This window comes from Rhincodon typus, chromosome 14 (assembly GCF_021869965.1).
Source record: "Rhincodon typus isolate 14 chromosome 14, sRhiTyp1.1, whole genome shotgun sequence".
Classification (NCBI taxonomy): Eukaryota; Metazoa; Chordata; class Chondrichthyes; order Orectolobiformes; family Rhincodontidae; genus Rhincodon; species Rhincodon typus.
This window is the reverse complement of record NC_063345.1, coordinates 30,023,401-30,041,777: the sequence shown is the minus strand read 5'-3', so window position 1 is coordinate 30,041,777 and position 18,377 is coordinate 30,023,401. Positions and strand designations below refer to the sequence as shown.

Below are 18,377 nucleotides of genomic sequence, written 5' to 3'. Positions count from 1 at the left end.
ACACACAGACTGGGGGGAAAAGAAAGCTTTGAATGGATATCAGGCTTCATTGATTGAGCACATAATTCAAACTTTAACAATACTGTCTCATGCAATTCACACTATCATTGTTAAGCATGTGGTTCATATTATTCTTATTAGTGTACAGTACAGTGTAGTTGAACTCTCTGCATGTATAGAAGATACCTCTCACCACCTTCATTCATTGTTAAAGGTCCACAGCTCCAGAATGTGAGCTTTATAATCCATTCATAAAGTAGAACTGAAAAACATTGCTTTCTTTTGTGCACTATCCTTTCAGGCAGGTGGTCCTGTAAGAAGATTTATGATGAATATAAGGCAGGGAGCAGTGAAATTACATTTGTCTTAATTCTCAAAAACTAAATTGCAGGTATATTTCTTACTTTTCTTATAACATATATTAAATATCCTGACAGTGCTTATTACACTAAGATAAGCCTCGGTGGCTCTTTTTTTAATTTTTACTGCGATGAGGAGAAATTTTGGAACTTTCTGCCATAGAGAATAGTTGAGGCCAAAACATTGAATGTGTTAAAGGACAAGTTAGATACAGTTTTGAGGGCTAAAGAGATCAAAAGGTTTATGGTTAAAGCAGGATCAGGGAACTGAGTTGGATGATCAGCAGTGATCACAATGACTGGAAAATGTGATTGCTGTAGATCGGTCAGCACAAACTCAATGGCGCTATATGGTGCTACGAAATATTGAATGATGGAGCAGGCCCAAAAGTCCAAATGGCCTACTTCCGCTCCTGTTTTCTATGTTTCTATGTTTCCCAACTTTACCACACACTGCTGTCTAATTTACCATTGTCGTCCAGCACCAAAGGGTACCAGCCCACACATAACTGGAATAACTAGTTTGAAGAACTGTACAAGGGCCCACACTTACATCCATAATTCAGGCTGCAGTCACCCTACACCCTGAACCTCTCTGGGGAGCAAAGTTTTGGATGCCCTGACTTCACAATGAAGGCTCTCACTCAGCTACATCACCCTGCTGCAGCTACCTGAGTCCAGAACCAGGACATGGACAGCACTTCTTGGAGCTAACACAGTGTGGAGCGGAAGGAACACAGCAGGCCAAGCAGCATCAGAGGAGCAGGAAAGCTGACATTTCGGGTCGGGACCCTTCTTCAGAAATGGGGGAGGGGAAGGGGTCTCTGAAATAAATAGAGAGAGGGGGAATTGGGCTGGGAAAGGTAGGTGGGATGGTGATAGCAGGTAGGTAGCGGTGGGGATTGGTCAGTGAGGTGGGAGGAGAGGATAGGTGGGAGAGAAGACAGATAGGTTAAGGAGGCGGGGATGAGAGGGAGGGATGAGGCCGGGGTGGGGGATTTTGAAGCTAATAAAGTCTGCACTGAGACCACTGGGTTGTAGGCGTCCAAGGCGGAATATGAGGTGCTGGTCCTCCAGTTTCCGGGTGGCGTCATTGTGACACTGGAGGAGACCCAGGATGGACATGGATGGACACTTCTTGGAGCTATAAGTGTCACCAGTTCTCTTATGTTTTTTGGAACAGGCTCCTTCCAGGCTACAGCAGATGACAGAGCAACATCTGACCATCATGCTGCCCTCCACAGTACTGGTATCAGGTGTATGATCATATTCAGAGGAGGCGGTAGTGCTGTGGTAAAGTCAGGGGACTAGTTATCGAGGACACCAAGGTGACATTCTGAGGACATGGGTTTGAATGGCGAAATTTTAATTCAATAAAAGATCTGGAATAGAAAACTAGTCTAATGGCAACCGTGTAACCACTGTCAGTTGTCATAAAAACCCATCTGGTTGTCTAATGTCCTTCAGCGAGGGCAATCTGCTGTTCCAATCTGGTCTAGTTTACATGTGATTCCAGACCCACAACAATGCAGTTGATTCTTAATTAGGAACGAGCAATAATGCTGACCTATCCAGTGATGCCCTGAACCCAGTAATGAATTAAAAAAGAACTTTCAATCTGAGAAAACAGCTTTAAAAAGGGCACACAGGATAAATATCTATAGAGGCTGTATTTTCAAGTACTCATTAAAAAACTCTTGTAAGTAATTACATATTTTAAATATTGCATATTTTAAAATAATTTTGAAAATTTACTGCTACTTAATTGTTTTGTTTTACTGTAGCACTCACCATTGCCTCCTATCTGAAGTCAGGCAAGAAATATGGTACTTTTATCATTCAGTTCCCACCAACCTCTTCCTGTTGGTTTTCAGTGAATTGAAGGGACTTACAAGTAAGCAAGAAAGGTTTTCATTTTCCCTTGTAGCTAACCAGCAAAAAATTAATGAAAAATATTCTGGTAAAATTTGATTGTAGAATTAGCACAAAACAAATAATAATTTTCCCAAGCTCTGTTTCACATCCAACATGAGTTTCTTTTCCACTCACTTCTGCTGAAAATTTCACTCCAACCTTTTAAACAAGATGTAAAGCATTTACTTCTAAGATGAAAGGTTTTAAATAAAAAGGAAAAGTTTAAAAAGTATGTTATGCAATAATCACAAAGTGCGATCAGAAGTAGGATTTATATCATTGTCTTGTCCGACTGAAATACAGTTCTCATAATTGAAAGGCAACTGATTCTTCCACACTCTGTCATTCATTAAACAGTAAATTTAGAAAATATCATGTTTTGTATGAATTTGCATGCATGAAGAATGCTGCTGATGAGGAACGGAAAACCCTTCCAGCTGTGGACTAGTTGTTAGCATCGAGCTGTTCCAAATCAGCGATTACACATTAGGATGCAAGATAAAGATGCCTTAGCTTTCCCCTGCCAAGGGTCTGGATTGTGTTGTTGTAAATACCCAATCATTTCAGATTTCTGTACTTTTGATTGTGAAGTGAAATGGGAAAAAATCTGCTTTAAACACCAAAGATTGTTGAAAGATTATTGCACCTTTTAAAAGCAAGTTACCAGACTCTCATTGTAAGTGCTGTTTCCATAGCTGTTTGTGGGATGAGCTGGTTCTAAGTGGTGTGTATGAATGGAGAATGAATGGTGTGTATTGGCCTGCAACAAGAAGCTGGTTGGTCTGTGAACAGTTACTGATGACAAAGGCCTCCTGCCTGCAAACAGCTGTGTGATTGGCTTTTTGGTAGCTGATCAGTTTGGGGTGTAAATGTTTAGGCAGACATCATCAGATCTCTGTAAGGGAAGGGGCTGCTTTTTCTCTACAACAAATAAAAACTCAAACCTGAAGATAGCCAGTTTAATTCCCCTCATCAGTTTCTGTAAGCTGTGACTTTTAATTAGTAAGTCAGAGATGTTTATAGGTATAAATTAGTCACACTGTCTCCTGCAAACAAGTGAGAGTACCTGATGAAGTAAGATCGAGACCCAGCATCCCAATCAGCAAAAAGGAACATCTCAGCAAACACTGTGGTCTTCCCAATCCTTCCCTCTGCCCATAAAAAGCAAGTTTCCAGACTTTGAACAGGATGGCTACCTCAGTGCAGACAGTGTCCAACAGTTCACCCACACCCAGGGATGCTGGGAATCCCCCAGTGATAAGACTGTGGATGAACAGACATTCGGTCTATGGGTAATTCTATAAATTCTCAAAAATGGGCTTTAAAATTGCCAGTATTAATTTTCTACCATTCAATCTACGACGCGATGTGTTTCCTCACTGGCTTACCTGGCCAATGTCAAAGCAGACCTCCTGTCTCTGCAGAAGTGCAGGATACACACCTCAGCAGCTACAGGAAATGGTCAAGCTTAAGGGGCCGTGGGCCTTCAATTTGGTTAGGGGGAAACGATTGCTGTTCCTTCAGCCTCAGTATTCTGCCGTGAGGAGGCAACTTCACCATCCCCGAAGTTAAGGAGGTAGTGGACGGGCACCTCCTTGTAGTAGACATTATGTACAGAAATGTTCCCCTGAGGCTAATTAATGTGTATGCCTGGTGGTAAAGAGTGAGTGACTGGCGTCCTACAGCATTGCTGCTGTTGGTGACATCCAGGCTGGTCATTCCGACTGGAGACTTCAACTGCATCATTGATGCAGCTGGACGATTCGGAGGGGCTGACAGCAAACTGGACTCCGTGTCCAGATTCCTGATGGGAACAGTTAAAGTCACCAAACTGCATGCTGTCTTCAGCACCCCTGCAGATGGAGCGCAGCAAGATACACCTGGTCTCGACTAGACGGGTCTATCCACTGAAGGACAGATTTCCTGATGGTGTCCCGCAGGTTCTCGGTCAGATCCACTGACGTCAAGCTTGTGTTCTTCTCTGACCATTGCCCCCTGCTGGCTGACAGTCACCTGAAGGATGACCAGCTGACCAGCAAGTGAACATGGAAGCTGAACGTGAAACTGCTGACCCCAGAAAACACTGAGGAGATCAAAAGGGGTTATCGCTGGATGAGCTACCTAAGGTCCTGGAGTCCTTAGAAAAGAATAAAACTCCAAAAAGAGATGGCTCACTGGTGAAGTTGTATTCAGCCCTGTGGGACTTGATTGGCCAGGACCTGCTGGAGGTGTACGACAGTATGCTTCTGGCAGTAGCATGTGTGAATCCATGAGGAAAGATTCATCACTCTCATCTGCAAGGGGAAGGGGGAGATGGAGGAAATTAGAAATTGGTGACCAATTTCACTGTTGAGTGCAGACTACAAAATCCTGAATAACTGGTCAGGTCTGCTCTGGGATCGGTGATTTACCCCGACCAAACATGTGCTGTACCAGCGATCTCTGAGAGCCTTGTGCTGCTTAGAAATACAGTTGCCTACATGCAGGACACGGGTTGGACGCTTGCCTCATCAGCCTGTGCCAGAAGAAGGCCTTTTGACAAGATATCACACACCTACATGTGAGAGATGTGCTGACCAAAATGGTCTTTGGGGAGGGAATTTGCAACTGGATCTGACTCTTCTACACCAACATCATTAGTGCAGTCTCCATCAATGGGTGGAAATCAGAAGGCTTCTCAATCAGATCTGCAGTCAGGCAGGGCTGGCCACTCTTTCCTCCCTTGTTTGTGTATTGTATCAAGCCTTTTTGCTGAGTCCATCAGGAAGGATGCAAGCCTGAGAGGGTGACTACTCCAGGCAATGGACGCCTGTTGGTCAAAGTCTCCCTGTACATGGATAATGTCACCATTTTCTGCTCTGATCTGTTGTCAGTGGGCAGATTCATGTGCATCTGCAACCAGTTTGAACTGGCCTTGGGAGCCAAGGGAATTCAAGGCAAGAGTGAGGCCATGTTCTTTGGTATCTGGGCCAACTGATCCATTATTCCTTCACTGTCAGGACAGATTATCTGAAGGTGCTGGAAATATCGTTCTGAGGGGCTGGGGCATGTGCAAAATCTTGGGAGAAGCTCATTGTCAAGGTGAAGCAGAAACTTGTCTGTTGGGAGCACCACTCCCTCTCCATTGCGGGTAAAAACATGGTCATCAGGTGTGAGGCACTCTCTCTGCTGTTGTATGTGGTGCAGGTGTGGCCCGTTCCCTGAAGTCATTGCAGTTACACGAGCCGTCTTCCACTTCATCTGGAGGTCTAAGGTAGGCCATGTCTGCAGGGACACCATTTACAAAACTCTAGATAAAAGGGTGAAGAACGTCCCCAACGTTGCCCTCATCCTGATGGTCACCTTTGTGTGTGGCTGCATCAAGCTGTGCATAGACTCTTGGTACACAAACACCAATGCCACTACATACTGAAGTTCCACCCGTGCCTGATGTTGTGAAGGATTAGGCTGGGCCCGTTGCCATGGTCGCTCCAAGTTCTGTATCATCTGTTCTTCATGGTGCAATTTGCAAAGACATGGCCTACCTTAGACCTCCAGATGAAGTGGAAGACGGCTCGTGTAACTGCAATGACTTCAGGGAACGGGCCACACCTGCACCACATATAACAGCAGAGAGAGTGCCTCACACCTGATGACCATGTTTTTACCCGCAATGGAGAGGGAGTGGTGCTCCCAACAGACAAGTTTAACCACAATCTATAGGAAGTGGTCAGCACGTAGCATCCTCGAGACCCTGAGGGAAAAGGAGAAGGTGGATCCTGTCATGTGGTTTCCTGGGCAGACTATCAAAGTCATTTGGCAGAATGCCTCATCACTAGAACTTTCCGACAAGCACCAAGGCATCGCTTGGCTGGTGGTGAGAAGGGCATTATCTGTGAGATCCTTCATGTACACCCAGTCCACCTGCACCAGCACATGCTGCCCTTGAAACAGCTGCAGGGGGGTAGAGACTGTCACACATATTCTTCCAGAATGAGCCTTTGCAAAGGAAGTCTGGAGAAAGATGCAGTCGTTTTTGTCAAAGTTCATCCCGAGCAGCTCCATGATGCAGGACTCTGACCGAGGGTTGCAGACTGGTACATTCCAAGGTCCAGGACTATGTGCTGAGGGACACGCTAAAGATTGGATCAGCTGCCACCAAGGCACAGTAGGGAAAGACCACAGTCTAAGGTCTTTCTGCCAAAGTACAATGGGGGTCCATTCAGTTATTGGACCCTCCTGATGCCCCAAATGCATGTAAATATAGTCTTGTTCAAGTAAGAGATGCCTTTGGTTTGTTTGGATAGAGTGAAACTCCAGTGTTTGTTTGTTTCCTTGATATGCTAATGTAAAGAACCGAACTGTGTTTGTGACTATATACAGATATACACATATATATTGTATATGAAAAGTGGATTTTTAAAATAAAAGAAGTCATTGCACAAAAGTGGTGGGATCCCTTAGGGCATGAACTTGTAAGTACTTTAAACTCTCTATTTTATTCAGTCCTATCCATGACTAAATTATAGGTATGAGAATTGCTCTGTTTTTTTTATCTTGCTTTCATTTTTCTTTAGCTTGAAACAGTGAAAATGTAAACTCTTTCACCATGAGATCAGGGCATTGTTCTCCCCCCCTTTCACTGAGTTAATGAACAGAAAAGAGCATAAGCGAAAAAGATAGTTCAAGGGTGTGTGTGTGAGTGAGAGTGAGTGTGAGACTGAGCAAAGCTTAATGGATTTGACAGAGAATAAGCGTCAAATGAGTTACTGAATGAGGGAGATAGTGAACATATCAACGAGAGTGAGATAGAATGAATAGGAATAAGTGTGACTGAGTGTTTGAGTAAAAGATTAAGGGGTGAGACTGAAGAAAATCTAGGTGTATGTGAGGGTAAAGTAACAAGGGTGAAAGGGTGAATTACTGAGTGAGCAAATACAGGTCTGAGACAGAGTGACAAGACAGAGTGAGAGCTTATGTGAGTTGATGAATAAAAGTGTGAGTGAGTATTAATCTGTGTGAGATGAGCATACATGAGTGAATGTGAGAGAACGGGGCCCAATTTTAACCAATCCAAAACCCATCACAAACACACAGATAAAATTCAGCCCATATGTGACAGTGACTGAGTCTGGAGGAATGAATGACTGAAAAGAGGCAAAAATCAAAGGATTTGCAACAGCCTGCATCAAGTTGCAGCCTCAGCACTCAACTTCTCACCTACTCACTCGATCATATTCAAATCTGATAGGAGAGAAGACAAAATTCAGTTTTTATGAACTATAAATACTATTAAATGCTGAGATAGACACAGGTTATAGTTTACATTCTCCAGTCGATGAGTTTGAAGTCAGAGGAGCACATAAGATTCAGTGGTGGCCTGTCTACTGTTTACCTACCCATCCCTGACCCCTCTGACATTTTACTAGAATAACGGCTGGAATAGGATCAGACTGAAAACCAAATGGCCTCATTCCAAGTGGATTTAACCATCAGTCGAAGGGCTTCGTGCCAGACACCCAGCCTGGCAAGTTTCCTTGTGTGGGCTGGAAATAGGTAAGAGTGTTATCACCTCACATTAACACCCCCAATGGCCTCTGAAACCCTGGCTCTCCTCTTGCCATGGCCTTCCAACCTGGCCCCAATCAGACACCCCAATCAATTACCAAGCCCTGATCCAGTGCTAAGTGCCTCCCTGAATCCTGAACGCAGTACAACAGTGACTGCCGTTCCTGAGATGCAGTTGGTAGTGAAGAGTTGCTGACCTCTGATGGCTGGCATTTTTCTCTGAGACAGAGTTATCTATCTCCTGAGGGGCAGGAATCCAACACCTTTACTATTGTTGGCCAACTGACCATTAAATGGCTGTGGGCCAGTTACTTTCCTGTTAAGCCTTGAGCAGGATCTCCAACCTTAGAGACAGGGGCAGATAGCTGCAGTGATGGAGATCACACCACTCCATAAAATCTAGGCCCAAGACCTTGTATGCAGTGGCTAAAATACAAAAAGCAGTCTGTAAGCTTCCCTAAAACTCACACACTGAAATAGGAGTGTTTTGAAACTCAAGCACATTAGGGTGATTAAGTTCGTGAGTTTCTAATTGGATAGCTCCTTTAAGGAGCTAAAACATCTTCTCCTGCACTATGTCATTCTATAAAGCTACCACTTCTCTTTTTCTCAACTGTTTTTTTGTTATCTCATGCAATCATGCCTTGTCATGGTCACATGTGCAGATTTAACACAAGATTAATGACCATTTGGAACAAACAAAAACAAAAATTGCTGGAGAAACTTAGCAGTCTGGCAGTGTCTGAGGAAAGACAGAGAGAGAGACACACACACACCTGTTAAACAGCATGAATACATTCTTATCTAATATTAACATACATGCATTTCCAGTGGGGACAGGAGGTAAGCAGGTAGGTGGGAAGGCGGTAGGAGGGTGGAGAATAGTGTATGGTCACTGAACGATTGCCTCAAACTAGAAGCAAGGCTACTTGTTCCTTTTTCCAGTAGAGGAGTGAGGGTACCTTGATACCCCAATAGTCATCTTGAAGTGCTCAGTCGAAACTGAATTACTTTTACAATGTGCTAATACTTCCCATCGCATCACATGGACCAGATCTCTCCAAATTCATCCTCATGGTAACTTCAAAAGTACGTCTATCAGCAGTATGCTAATGAAACTTCAAATGCTATTCCTTTTCAGAGTGATCCTACAGACTGCATGTATAACATCTTATACATTGAGTTTTTCAACCATTATATAAGAAACAGTCATAAATATTACAGGACCACTGCTGACGTACAATCACTATTCTTTGTCTATTGGCCCCTGCTGGAAGTAAATAGGTATGTTGGGTGCTTGGAAACAGGATAGCCTCAATTGTGGTGTCCCAATGGTTGAACAATTTACCAGCACTCACCGTATAAACTCTTCGAAAAAGAATGAATGACATACCAAAAAGTGACCAATACTAATAAAGCCCTATCCCAAGAGTTGAGCCACTCAAGGAGGAGAGGTAAACAGAATATAAAACAACCACACTTGTAAATCATATGTGTTCTGTTTATACGTGATGCTTTTGTAAATATTTAAAATGTCCAACTGTTTGCTTAAGATGTGTACAGTACATGGATGCTATAAACGCAGGACAGGTTTTACTTGTCTGAATAATTGCCTGATAATTATACCGATAATAATAAACACACAAGGTACCATAGAAGGCTTCTTTTTTGCCTTGAGCTTTAACTATTTTAGGAAAGAATAATAACTTGAAGTATTATTAAACACCATAGACTGCTGGATAGCTGAAGGCCACAGACAACTAAATACAAATGGCTATAATAAAAACCAAAAAGAAATTGTCAATGTTGGAACTACAGATCAAGTCTGTAGTTGATGTGCCTCTCCATGAAAAATGAATCTATCTGAACTGGCTTCAAACACCCTAAAACCTAATATATGTCTCACATTCACTGTTTCTGTCTTGCTCCTAACACTAGCTGATCAAACTGTAAATTCTTTCTCCTGTATAATATTGAAATTGAACAGAAGTATATATGTCCTGGCATATTACAAACAGCAATATTTAAGGCATATTTGTTCATATGAAGAGTGAATGGTAAACACTATAGGTGATGCATTGAAATCTGTAAATGATACAGATCGGATATTTAAGCATTTCTCCCCGATATATTTTGTCACCCTTTTAAGACAGCTTTATTAATACACCATACTCAATGCACATGCTTTATGAATCATAATTATCATCCAGCCAGACTAGATCCTCGCGGGAAGAGCTGAGTGGTTTATTGCAAATCCACAGTTCTATGCACCAGACATTGGAGGCAGCATTGTAAACAAGTTCAGTTGGACCGTTGATGTGAAGTTTTTTTTAAATCTACCCGTCCCTTTGCAGCTAAAACATTTTCATGTCTACGCTGGGATTTCAGGAGACTGAGTTTTATTTAAGGCGTTATTTTAAGGAGCATGTCTTTGGCAGGGAGTGGGGGTGTGGTATTGACAGCTTCTCAAGGACGATAGAGACTGCCAATCCATCCGGCATTTTATCCCAAAGGGTTACCGTACACAAGACTTATCTGTGACATAAGCTGATCACCACCAAATGCACATCTCCCAGATACCTCATTACATAGATCCATTTGCTTCAACGCTTTTTTCCAAATTTAACTTCGATGTGAATGGCACTGCAAACACATTGCCGCAATACCTAATTTATTGGGTTTTATGTACCGTTTATGTGCTTAAGTCGATGAATTATTTCTGTATATTGATTCAATTTGTAAACTGAATGCTATCGATCCGTTGGTTGAACTCGCGGTTCACGGTGATCTATTACAGGTTAATAACCGCTTTAAGACAAGATCCAGTCATTCCAACACGTTGTATTATTCTCTGCCATACACTAATATCATTCCACAACTTCCAATTGCAGGACTGATCCAGCGGCTAACTATGCAAGGCATGCTCACAAGAAGCTCGCAAACAAGGAACATAGCAGAGAGAGCTTTCGCTGAGCATCCCACAAACAAACAAATGCCAGAGACTAATCTAATTTGGAATTCTGTTTAGAAATTCATAGTTCAGTGTCAAAGCACCAAATGCAGTTCCCCCATCCAAACAATTCCATTAAGTAGAGCTCTGTCTCTCTCTCTCTCTCTCAGTGAAATGTACTATTCGTGAAGCAGCTGCAACGGGTCATTTACACTGTCGCCTACATGTGACCCTTGGTATAATTTTGAAATTTATTAACATGATGGCGGTGGGTGGACTTGGGATCCGATTTACAAGCGTTTATGGAGAGCCCCGCCTCTGCTAATTGCGGGTCCAGTGTTGTTATTAAGTACTCATTTGTCCTTTCTTTTCTGTTCCTGCTGGATCGCTGCTTGAAGTGCGCCAGTAACCTTATGGCACGGCTTCCGATTTGGTGATATTTTGAAAACACGCCCTAATTTCTCAGAAAAAAAAAACAGGCGGCCGGTTAGCTACAGTACATGTATAAGCACTGAGGGCCCCCCACGTGAGGAAAAGGACAACTGAAATAAGTTCCTTTACAACAAAATAGATAAGTTTAAAAAAAAAGGTGGCTTAAAGTGCTGTGTAATATTGAAATCCTGAAATGTATTATGCCTGTTGGTCTATTAATTACTCATATTGGCCAAAAATACTCAGCGAAATGTTGTCAAGATCATTGGCTGATATTTCCCTGTGTAGTAGAGTGTGGTTTGTTTTGGATCTGTACTTTAGTAGATCTGAACTGTATCTGCATCAAATCGTACTCGGGTTGAAGGCATAGCACATAGTTTACTTACGTAGCGCTTTAATTTCTTTTCTGGAGGTGATTTGATGAGCCAGCCAGTGTAAACGATGTCTTCTGCGCTCATTGCTGCAAGTGGGGAGACTTACTTCTCGGGCAGATTTATGTTCTGTGCTGTGTTTTTCCTCCTGTTGTTAGCGCTGTCACTCAGCTTCTCCATGCACAATGCGGTGTAAAATCCATCACAATATCTCTCATCTGTCTATGGCACAAGTTCCTTGCGTTAGAGGCGGAAGCTCCGCGAACGACCGTAGACACTAGTTCTCCCACCCATCGCACAGATCCATCCAATAATAGTCACACTATGGTATGACGTTCTGTAAACAACAACACACATAGTATCGTATCCTCTCCCCAACAAATGCAGAAAGAAAAACTGAAAGCGCTTTCAAGTGAGCTCCCAAGACACAATTGTGGAGTAAAATGGGAGTTTTATTTGAGAAAAATGCTTCGAATAGCTTTATTCTAAGTGAAATAAGCCCAGTTTTCTTTTTTAAAACAAATGTATTTCACTTGATGTAGCCTAAGCCCTGTTGTTCCTGTATTTTTGGATGTTGACAGGTTAGTTGTTTTCACACGGTTCAGTCTCTGACGAAATATATTCGGTTTTCAAATATTGGATCTAACACCTTGTACAATTGGGCGACTGGGTGAAATATTCTTCACAGTACTACAGGGCGAGTTCAAACTGCGGATCGCTGATATACAGCAGATACGTAGAGACTTTGTCTCAGCAAACAGAGTTGACAAGACATGCTGTACTTTCATCAAACCCGCGGCTGTACAACATTGTTTTTGTTCTTCTTGATTAATTATTTCTTTTCGAATTATTTTTCTTGTCGCTCTTTTTGGTGCTTTATGTTAATATATGAATTAGCGTTACAAAACTTTTATAAAATGCTCACATCGGGGAGATTTGATGTTGTAAGCGCATACAAACGTTATAAAAATGCAAGTTGTAAATTGTTTACTGTTTTCCATTCCCAAGAACCGCACACTTTGTTGACGCGGTATTCATTCTGTCCATATACAGTGATGGGATGAAATGTTATAACTAAGCATTATAAACATAGTTTTCATGGCAATCACTCTCTGACACATAACCTGCCTGCCATCATTCATCGCATTCCTTCTAATCTCTCCCAGTTTGGATCAATAGTTCAATTAGCAGTATTTCCCTGCTGTTTCCTATAATTCTTCCTAAATTGCAGAATCGGAATCTGCATCCTCACCGTATCAAAACCAAACGTCATTGCAGTATCCAGCTCTCTCTCATTTTTCCTGAGGAGCCCCTGGCCAACTTTAGTCTTTCTAGGCTTTTCATTGTCATTTTTCAGATGCTGAATGGTTTCTTTAATCTCCAATTTAATGGGCAGGATGTGCTTGCTCACTATGAGGGAAATGCTCCAATCAGAATATTGGTAATGGTTCTGGATGTATTTAAGAAAATCACATCTACATGTAACCTAACAGGCAGTATTTGAAGGGACCACGTGCTCAGTGGCAACTATCAAGGTACGTTTTAATTTACCTGAAGTTAGATCCAGAAAGATCTTGATTCTCCCAACTTCGTAATCAATGAACATAAGCTTTGATGACCAATATCTGCCAGTATTCCACCAGCCCTGCATCCAATTACCAGAGGACTGTTGCTACATCAAACTGCCTAATTTTTGATGAATCTATCCTGGGTGAGCTGCCTTTTACACTTCCACTTTAGCATGTCTCAAGTTTCACCATTTAGGTATACACTGAGCTCACCACATGCGGAGAATTAAAAATGACCAAACTTCCAGGCTCATATGTTACCAGCTTCAAAACATCGGTCAATGTTAAGGACTCCCAGAACAACTCCCTCGTGACTATATACCATTGGGTTGCCACTGCTGCTTGGTCTGTCTTGCTGGTGGGACACAACTACCCAGGGATGGTGATGATGGTGTCTATTATGGTGGCGTTACAAGGTTGTGATACCACGAATATGAATATGTCAGGCTTTTTCTTGACTATTCTGTGACACAGTCCTCCCAATTTTGGCAGTAGCTCCAGAGGGTGGCACGGTGGCTAATGGTTAGCACTGCTGCCTCACACTGCCAGGGACCTGGGTTCGATTCCATCCTCAGGTAACTGTTTGTGTGGAGTTTGCACATTCTCCCTGTGTCTGCGTGGGTTTCCTCCCACAGTCCAAAGATGTGCAGGCTAGGTGGATTGGTCATATTAAATTGCTCATAGTGTTCAGGGAGTATAGATTAGGTGGATGGGTCTGGGTGGGTTATTCTGAGGGTCAGTATGGACTTGTTGGGCTGAAGGGCCTGTTTCCACACAGTAGGGATTCTATGATTCTATGTTATCAAGGAGAACTTTGCAGGGTCAACATGGCAGAGTTTGCTGATGGTATTGTTTTCAGTGCATAGGTCATTGCCAGGTGGTTCATACAGTTTCATTCTTTTTCTGAGACTTCTTAGCAGTTCATTAAATATAAATGGCTTGCTAGGCCATTGCAGAGGACACTTAAGAGTCAACCACATTGTGGGTCACATGTAGGCCAGACCAGGTAACAGCAGCAGTAGATAAAGCAGTGAAACAGATGGCTTTTTATTACAATTGACGATGAATTCATGATCATAATTAGACTTTTGGTTCCAAAGTTTATTTTGAATTCAACTTCCACAATCTGCCTTGGTGTATTTCAGATCTGGGTGTCTGAATTCCTGCATGGCCATTAACTATATCACTAAAGTGACCACTTCCCAACATTTATTTTTATGATGAAGATAATAATGTTAGAATGAATTTTCTGGAAAGGATAACAGAAAGATGTTATGGTTGTGTTAGAATTATTCAGTTCTGGATTCTTGTGGACAAATGGCAATCATTTCAGAGCAAGCATTCTAGCCAACCATGTATTGATCATTTCCCTGAAAGGATTATAAATCCTGCAATATATAGATAATTTATTTCTAGCCTATGTCATATATAATTAGGTTTATAGAAATAAAATAGTGTATCACATATGAACAAAATGGTTTCTGCTGATTTTTAGAGCAATCCCGAGGTACAGATGCTCAACACATATAGTGAATTTTTGTTCCCCTTATTGCTAACTGTGGATATTAACAGTTTGATGATGAAAATTAGTGGCAAAGCTCATGAGTAGTCCATGCTGACACTAACATTGAGATATTAAGCCCCGAAGACTTTGGTGGTCATATTTATTACAAAATTAAATAACCACAGTATCTCACACTTGCTGCTAGCTTCTGGGCCTTTACAGGCCCTTAGAGACAAGGCTGCATCTTCTTAGGTGCACAACTGATACATTGCACTGATTCTGGCATGACAATTACTAAAGCTGACAGTCAAATAGTCTGGATGCAAGTCGGGGACACTGTACACATATATTCTGTGGTATGTCTGCCCTACTGCCATTATGATACTTGTCTTTAGCACGACTCTGTCATAATCATTGATACAGCTGTAAGATGTGTGCAGTTGTGTCAATTCCATTCCTATGCACCAGCTAAGCTCCACACCAACAGGTTAGCTTGAGCTGTTCATCAATATTAAACTCTAAACAAGGAACTGTTGTTGCTCCTGCACAATATTCACACCCTCACCTTCATTTTCTGTTTTCCATTGCTCCAAAACCTTATTTTACTGTAGCAATTCTTTTAGGCAGACTGGTAACTTAAATTATGACTGCATCACTTTGGGTGGAGCCTTCACAACCTCCAAATAACATTGGCCATGGTGAGAATGTTTGCTAAATTGGGTGAGATGGCCAGCAAAGAGCTTCTCGAGAACGAAAAACCACATTTTCCAACCAAGTTTTGAATATCAAGTCAAGATTTGTGCTCACGAGAGGTAAGAGGACTGTTTGCATGGGTTAGCATCCCATTATTCTTTAACCTTGTTTCATTATTATGCATAACAGAGTGTGGAGCTGGAGGAACACAGCAGGCCAGCCAGCATCAGAAGAGCAGGAAAGTTGACGTTTTGGGTTGGGACCCTTATTATGCAGTTTCCCATTCTTCCACCCACTGAATAGAAATCAGATTCTAAGAATTGCCAACGTGGAAGTAAGAGCTGTTACCTGTTGACTCCAGCTTGCAATTTGCTGTTCTGGACCTCAGTCTTGGATACCCAGCACCAACATCTCAGGGCACACACCATTGACAGCATACACTCCGTATTCATAAAACAGTCTCTCCAAACCATCATGCCACACTATGATCCATTTACAGTGTGGTTCTGCACTTCAATATTACACTTTGGAGCACACTGGCATCTTTCTTTGTAATGCTGCTGCCAGGACATTTTGAATGCAAGGCTGGGCACTCAGCTCATGGATTCATCCTGTGAGCATCTCAGAGATCCTGCTTGCTGTTGTAGTGATCTTTTACTTAGTGCTTACTTCAATGCTCACAACACGACTTGTTACGCTTTGCCCCCAAAACAGAACTTAAAGGCTCAAGTATTTCTGTCTTGCTTGTGATTTTGCACAGACACAAATCCTGGCGGCTTGTCATAGTTGTCAGTAGTCACCAGACAAGAGGGTGGACATTATGCCTACATCAATGTTTTACCTGCGCAATGTGCCTGTAGCATGCTCCAAACACATAGCAAGTACTTTAAGCAAAAAGCCATGTCTCAATGTCGAAGGAGAGTAGTCGTCAGTTAAGGCAGGGGAGACATTATTCAGTCAGGTGGATTTGGCACAGTAGTCAAGGGCAGCCTCCAATACCAGAACAGGAGCTTGGGCACAGTAAATTAACCATGGGTCCAGTGCAACTAGTCAGGGAGTTGTATGAAGACAGTCAGTGCTGTATTCTTGTTATTGAGGGAGTCCAGTGAAGGTTCACCAAACTGATTTACAGGATGACATATGAAAAAAGACTGGATCAACTGAGCTTGTACTTGATGGAATTTAGAAGAATGAGGGGGGAATCTCATAGAAACATATAAAATCCTGATGGGACTGGACAGGCTAGATGCAGGCAGAATATGCCCGATGTTGGGCAAGTCCAGAACTAGGGGTCACAGTCTAAGAATAAGGAGTAAGTCATTTAGGACTGAGATGAGGAAGAATTTTTTCACTCAGAGAGTTGTGAACGTGTGGAATTCTCTACTAAAGAAAGCTGTTGGGGCCAGTTCATAAGATACATTTAAGAGAGAGCTGGACATGGCCCTCACTGTTTACAGGATCAAGGGGTGTGGAGAGAAAGTGGGAGTGGGATACTGAAACTGCATAATCGGCCATGATCATATTGAATGGTGATGCAGGCTCGAAGGGCCGAATGGCCTATGCCTACACCTATTTTCTATGTTTCAATGTTTCAATGTACAAATCTCAGTCAGACGTCTGGTTACTCATTGTTTGAGGCTTGTCATCTGAGGTGCTCAAGGGTGGGCCATGGTGAGTTTTGTGGGTTGTCCATTAATAATCAAGTGTGTTTATCAGGAATCACTGCTGTGGGAAGGAAGCAGGGAACTTAACTGTGGAGACTGGAGGTGGCATGCTGGGATTCAGAGAAGATTACAACTGTGAGGGGGGCCAAATCAATATATAATTGGGGAGGCAGTGAAGGGAAAGGGACAAGGTGGGAGGGGTGGGGTCATTGACACTCAGCATCACTCTGGTTTTCATGGAGAGACAGTACTTCACTACATCTGATGTGTTTACTCAATATGCCTGGGGCTGGGGTAGTTAAAGTGAGATCATGAAGATTTTGGTAGATGGTATGGGTTGGAACTTGGGAAAATTCAAAGCCTATAGGGTTCATGGGAGGGCTACCAAGAAAAGAATATGCACATTTGGGGTTTACCGATAATAAAAAGCTGAGTCGGTGAAGAGCAATTGTTGTTTCCTTCCATTGTGCAGCAAAAAACAAGTGTGCAATGAAAAATGAATGCCACCACACCTGGACTGAGAGGGTTGAATGTTTACTTTTGTGAAGAAGGGAACTTCACTTTTGGGTGATGTAAGCCCTTCGAAGGCCATCAATTTGTCCTCAAAAGATCATCTTTATTTCCTTCCTATTCATCTGAGGTTCAATATCTGCCATGCCTGGTCTCTGTCAGTCCTTCACTAGTGCCAGTGAGTTGGTATATTTCTTCCTAGAACAGCTGTTGAGTTGTAGCAGTAATGTGCTTACCAGCAGGAGACCCCAACTGTAATCTAGCTAAAATATCCAAGAAGGCTATCTGGTGGGGTTTGCAGGATTAGTCTCACTGGTGCATCCTCTGAGGCATTTGTGCCCTCTTCCTCAGAAGGTGGAGGAGGTGATGTGTTCTGGGACACCATATTGACTGCAGAGATCTTTCTAATGCCACTTGTATATGCAGGGGACAAAAGAGTGAATGCTTCATAAACAAAGGGTACAAGTTCTGGCTTGTTGAGAATACATTCATAATGGGGGCAATGGCACAATAGCACAGCAATGGACAATGCTTCTTCTTTGGTTGCTAGGACATGAATGTCTTAATGTGCCCATGAGTTAGTGCCAATCCTTGCTGGTGAGGGCCAAATCTTCTCTCCTTGGGAGTTGAGTGAACAGCCGAACCCACCATCCTTCCTGAATCTTTCATCCCAATATTGGCCATTTTAACATGGAATGATACAAAGAAAGGCACAGCCCCTGGTACCTGTGCAGGTGGAGAAAGGTGGTGGGTATCCCGAGTGAGTAGGCAGTACAGAGGCCATTCAGGGTTAGTAGAGTGAGAAGTTGAGTGAGTGAATGAGGGAAGATGTTGCATGCAATAGTTAAAGTAGTAGAACATGAGC

The 18,377-nt window shown here is 42.6% G+C and overlaps 1 protein-coding gene across 4 annotated transcripts in view; it reads right to left on the bottom strand.

The window, feature by feature from the left end:
* Nucleotides 1-11,869, bottom strand: part of gab3 (GRB2 associated binding protein 3) — a 120,961-nt gene extending 109,092 nt beyond the window's left edge. For 2 of the 4 annotated variants that reach the window (XM_048605436.1, XM_048605437.1), the window contains exon 1: nucleotides 11,589-11,869. In XM_048605436.1, the coding sequence (XP_048461393.1) occupies nucleotides 11,589-11,660 (72 nt within the window). In that variant the 5' untranslated portion in view covers nucleotides 11,661-11,869. Of the gene's footprint in view, nucleotides 1-186; nucleotides 306-11,588 lie in introns of those variants that run through there. The other 2 variants (XM_048605439.1, XM_048605438.1) reach the window with 2 other exon arrangements.
* Nucleotides 11,870-18,377: the final 6,508 nt, after the last annotated feature.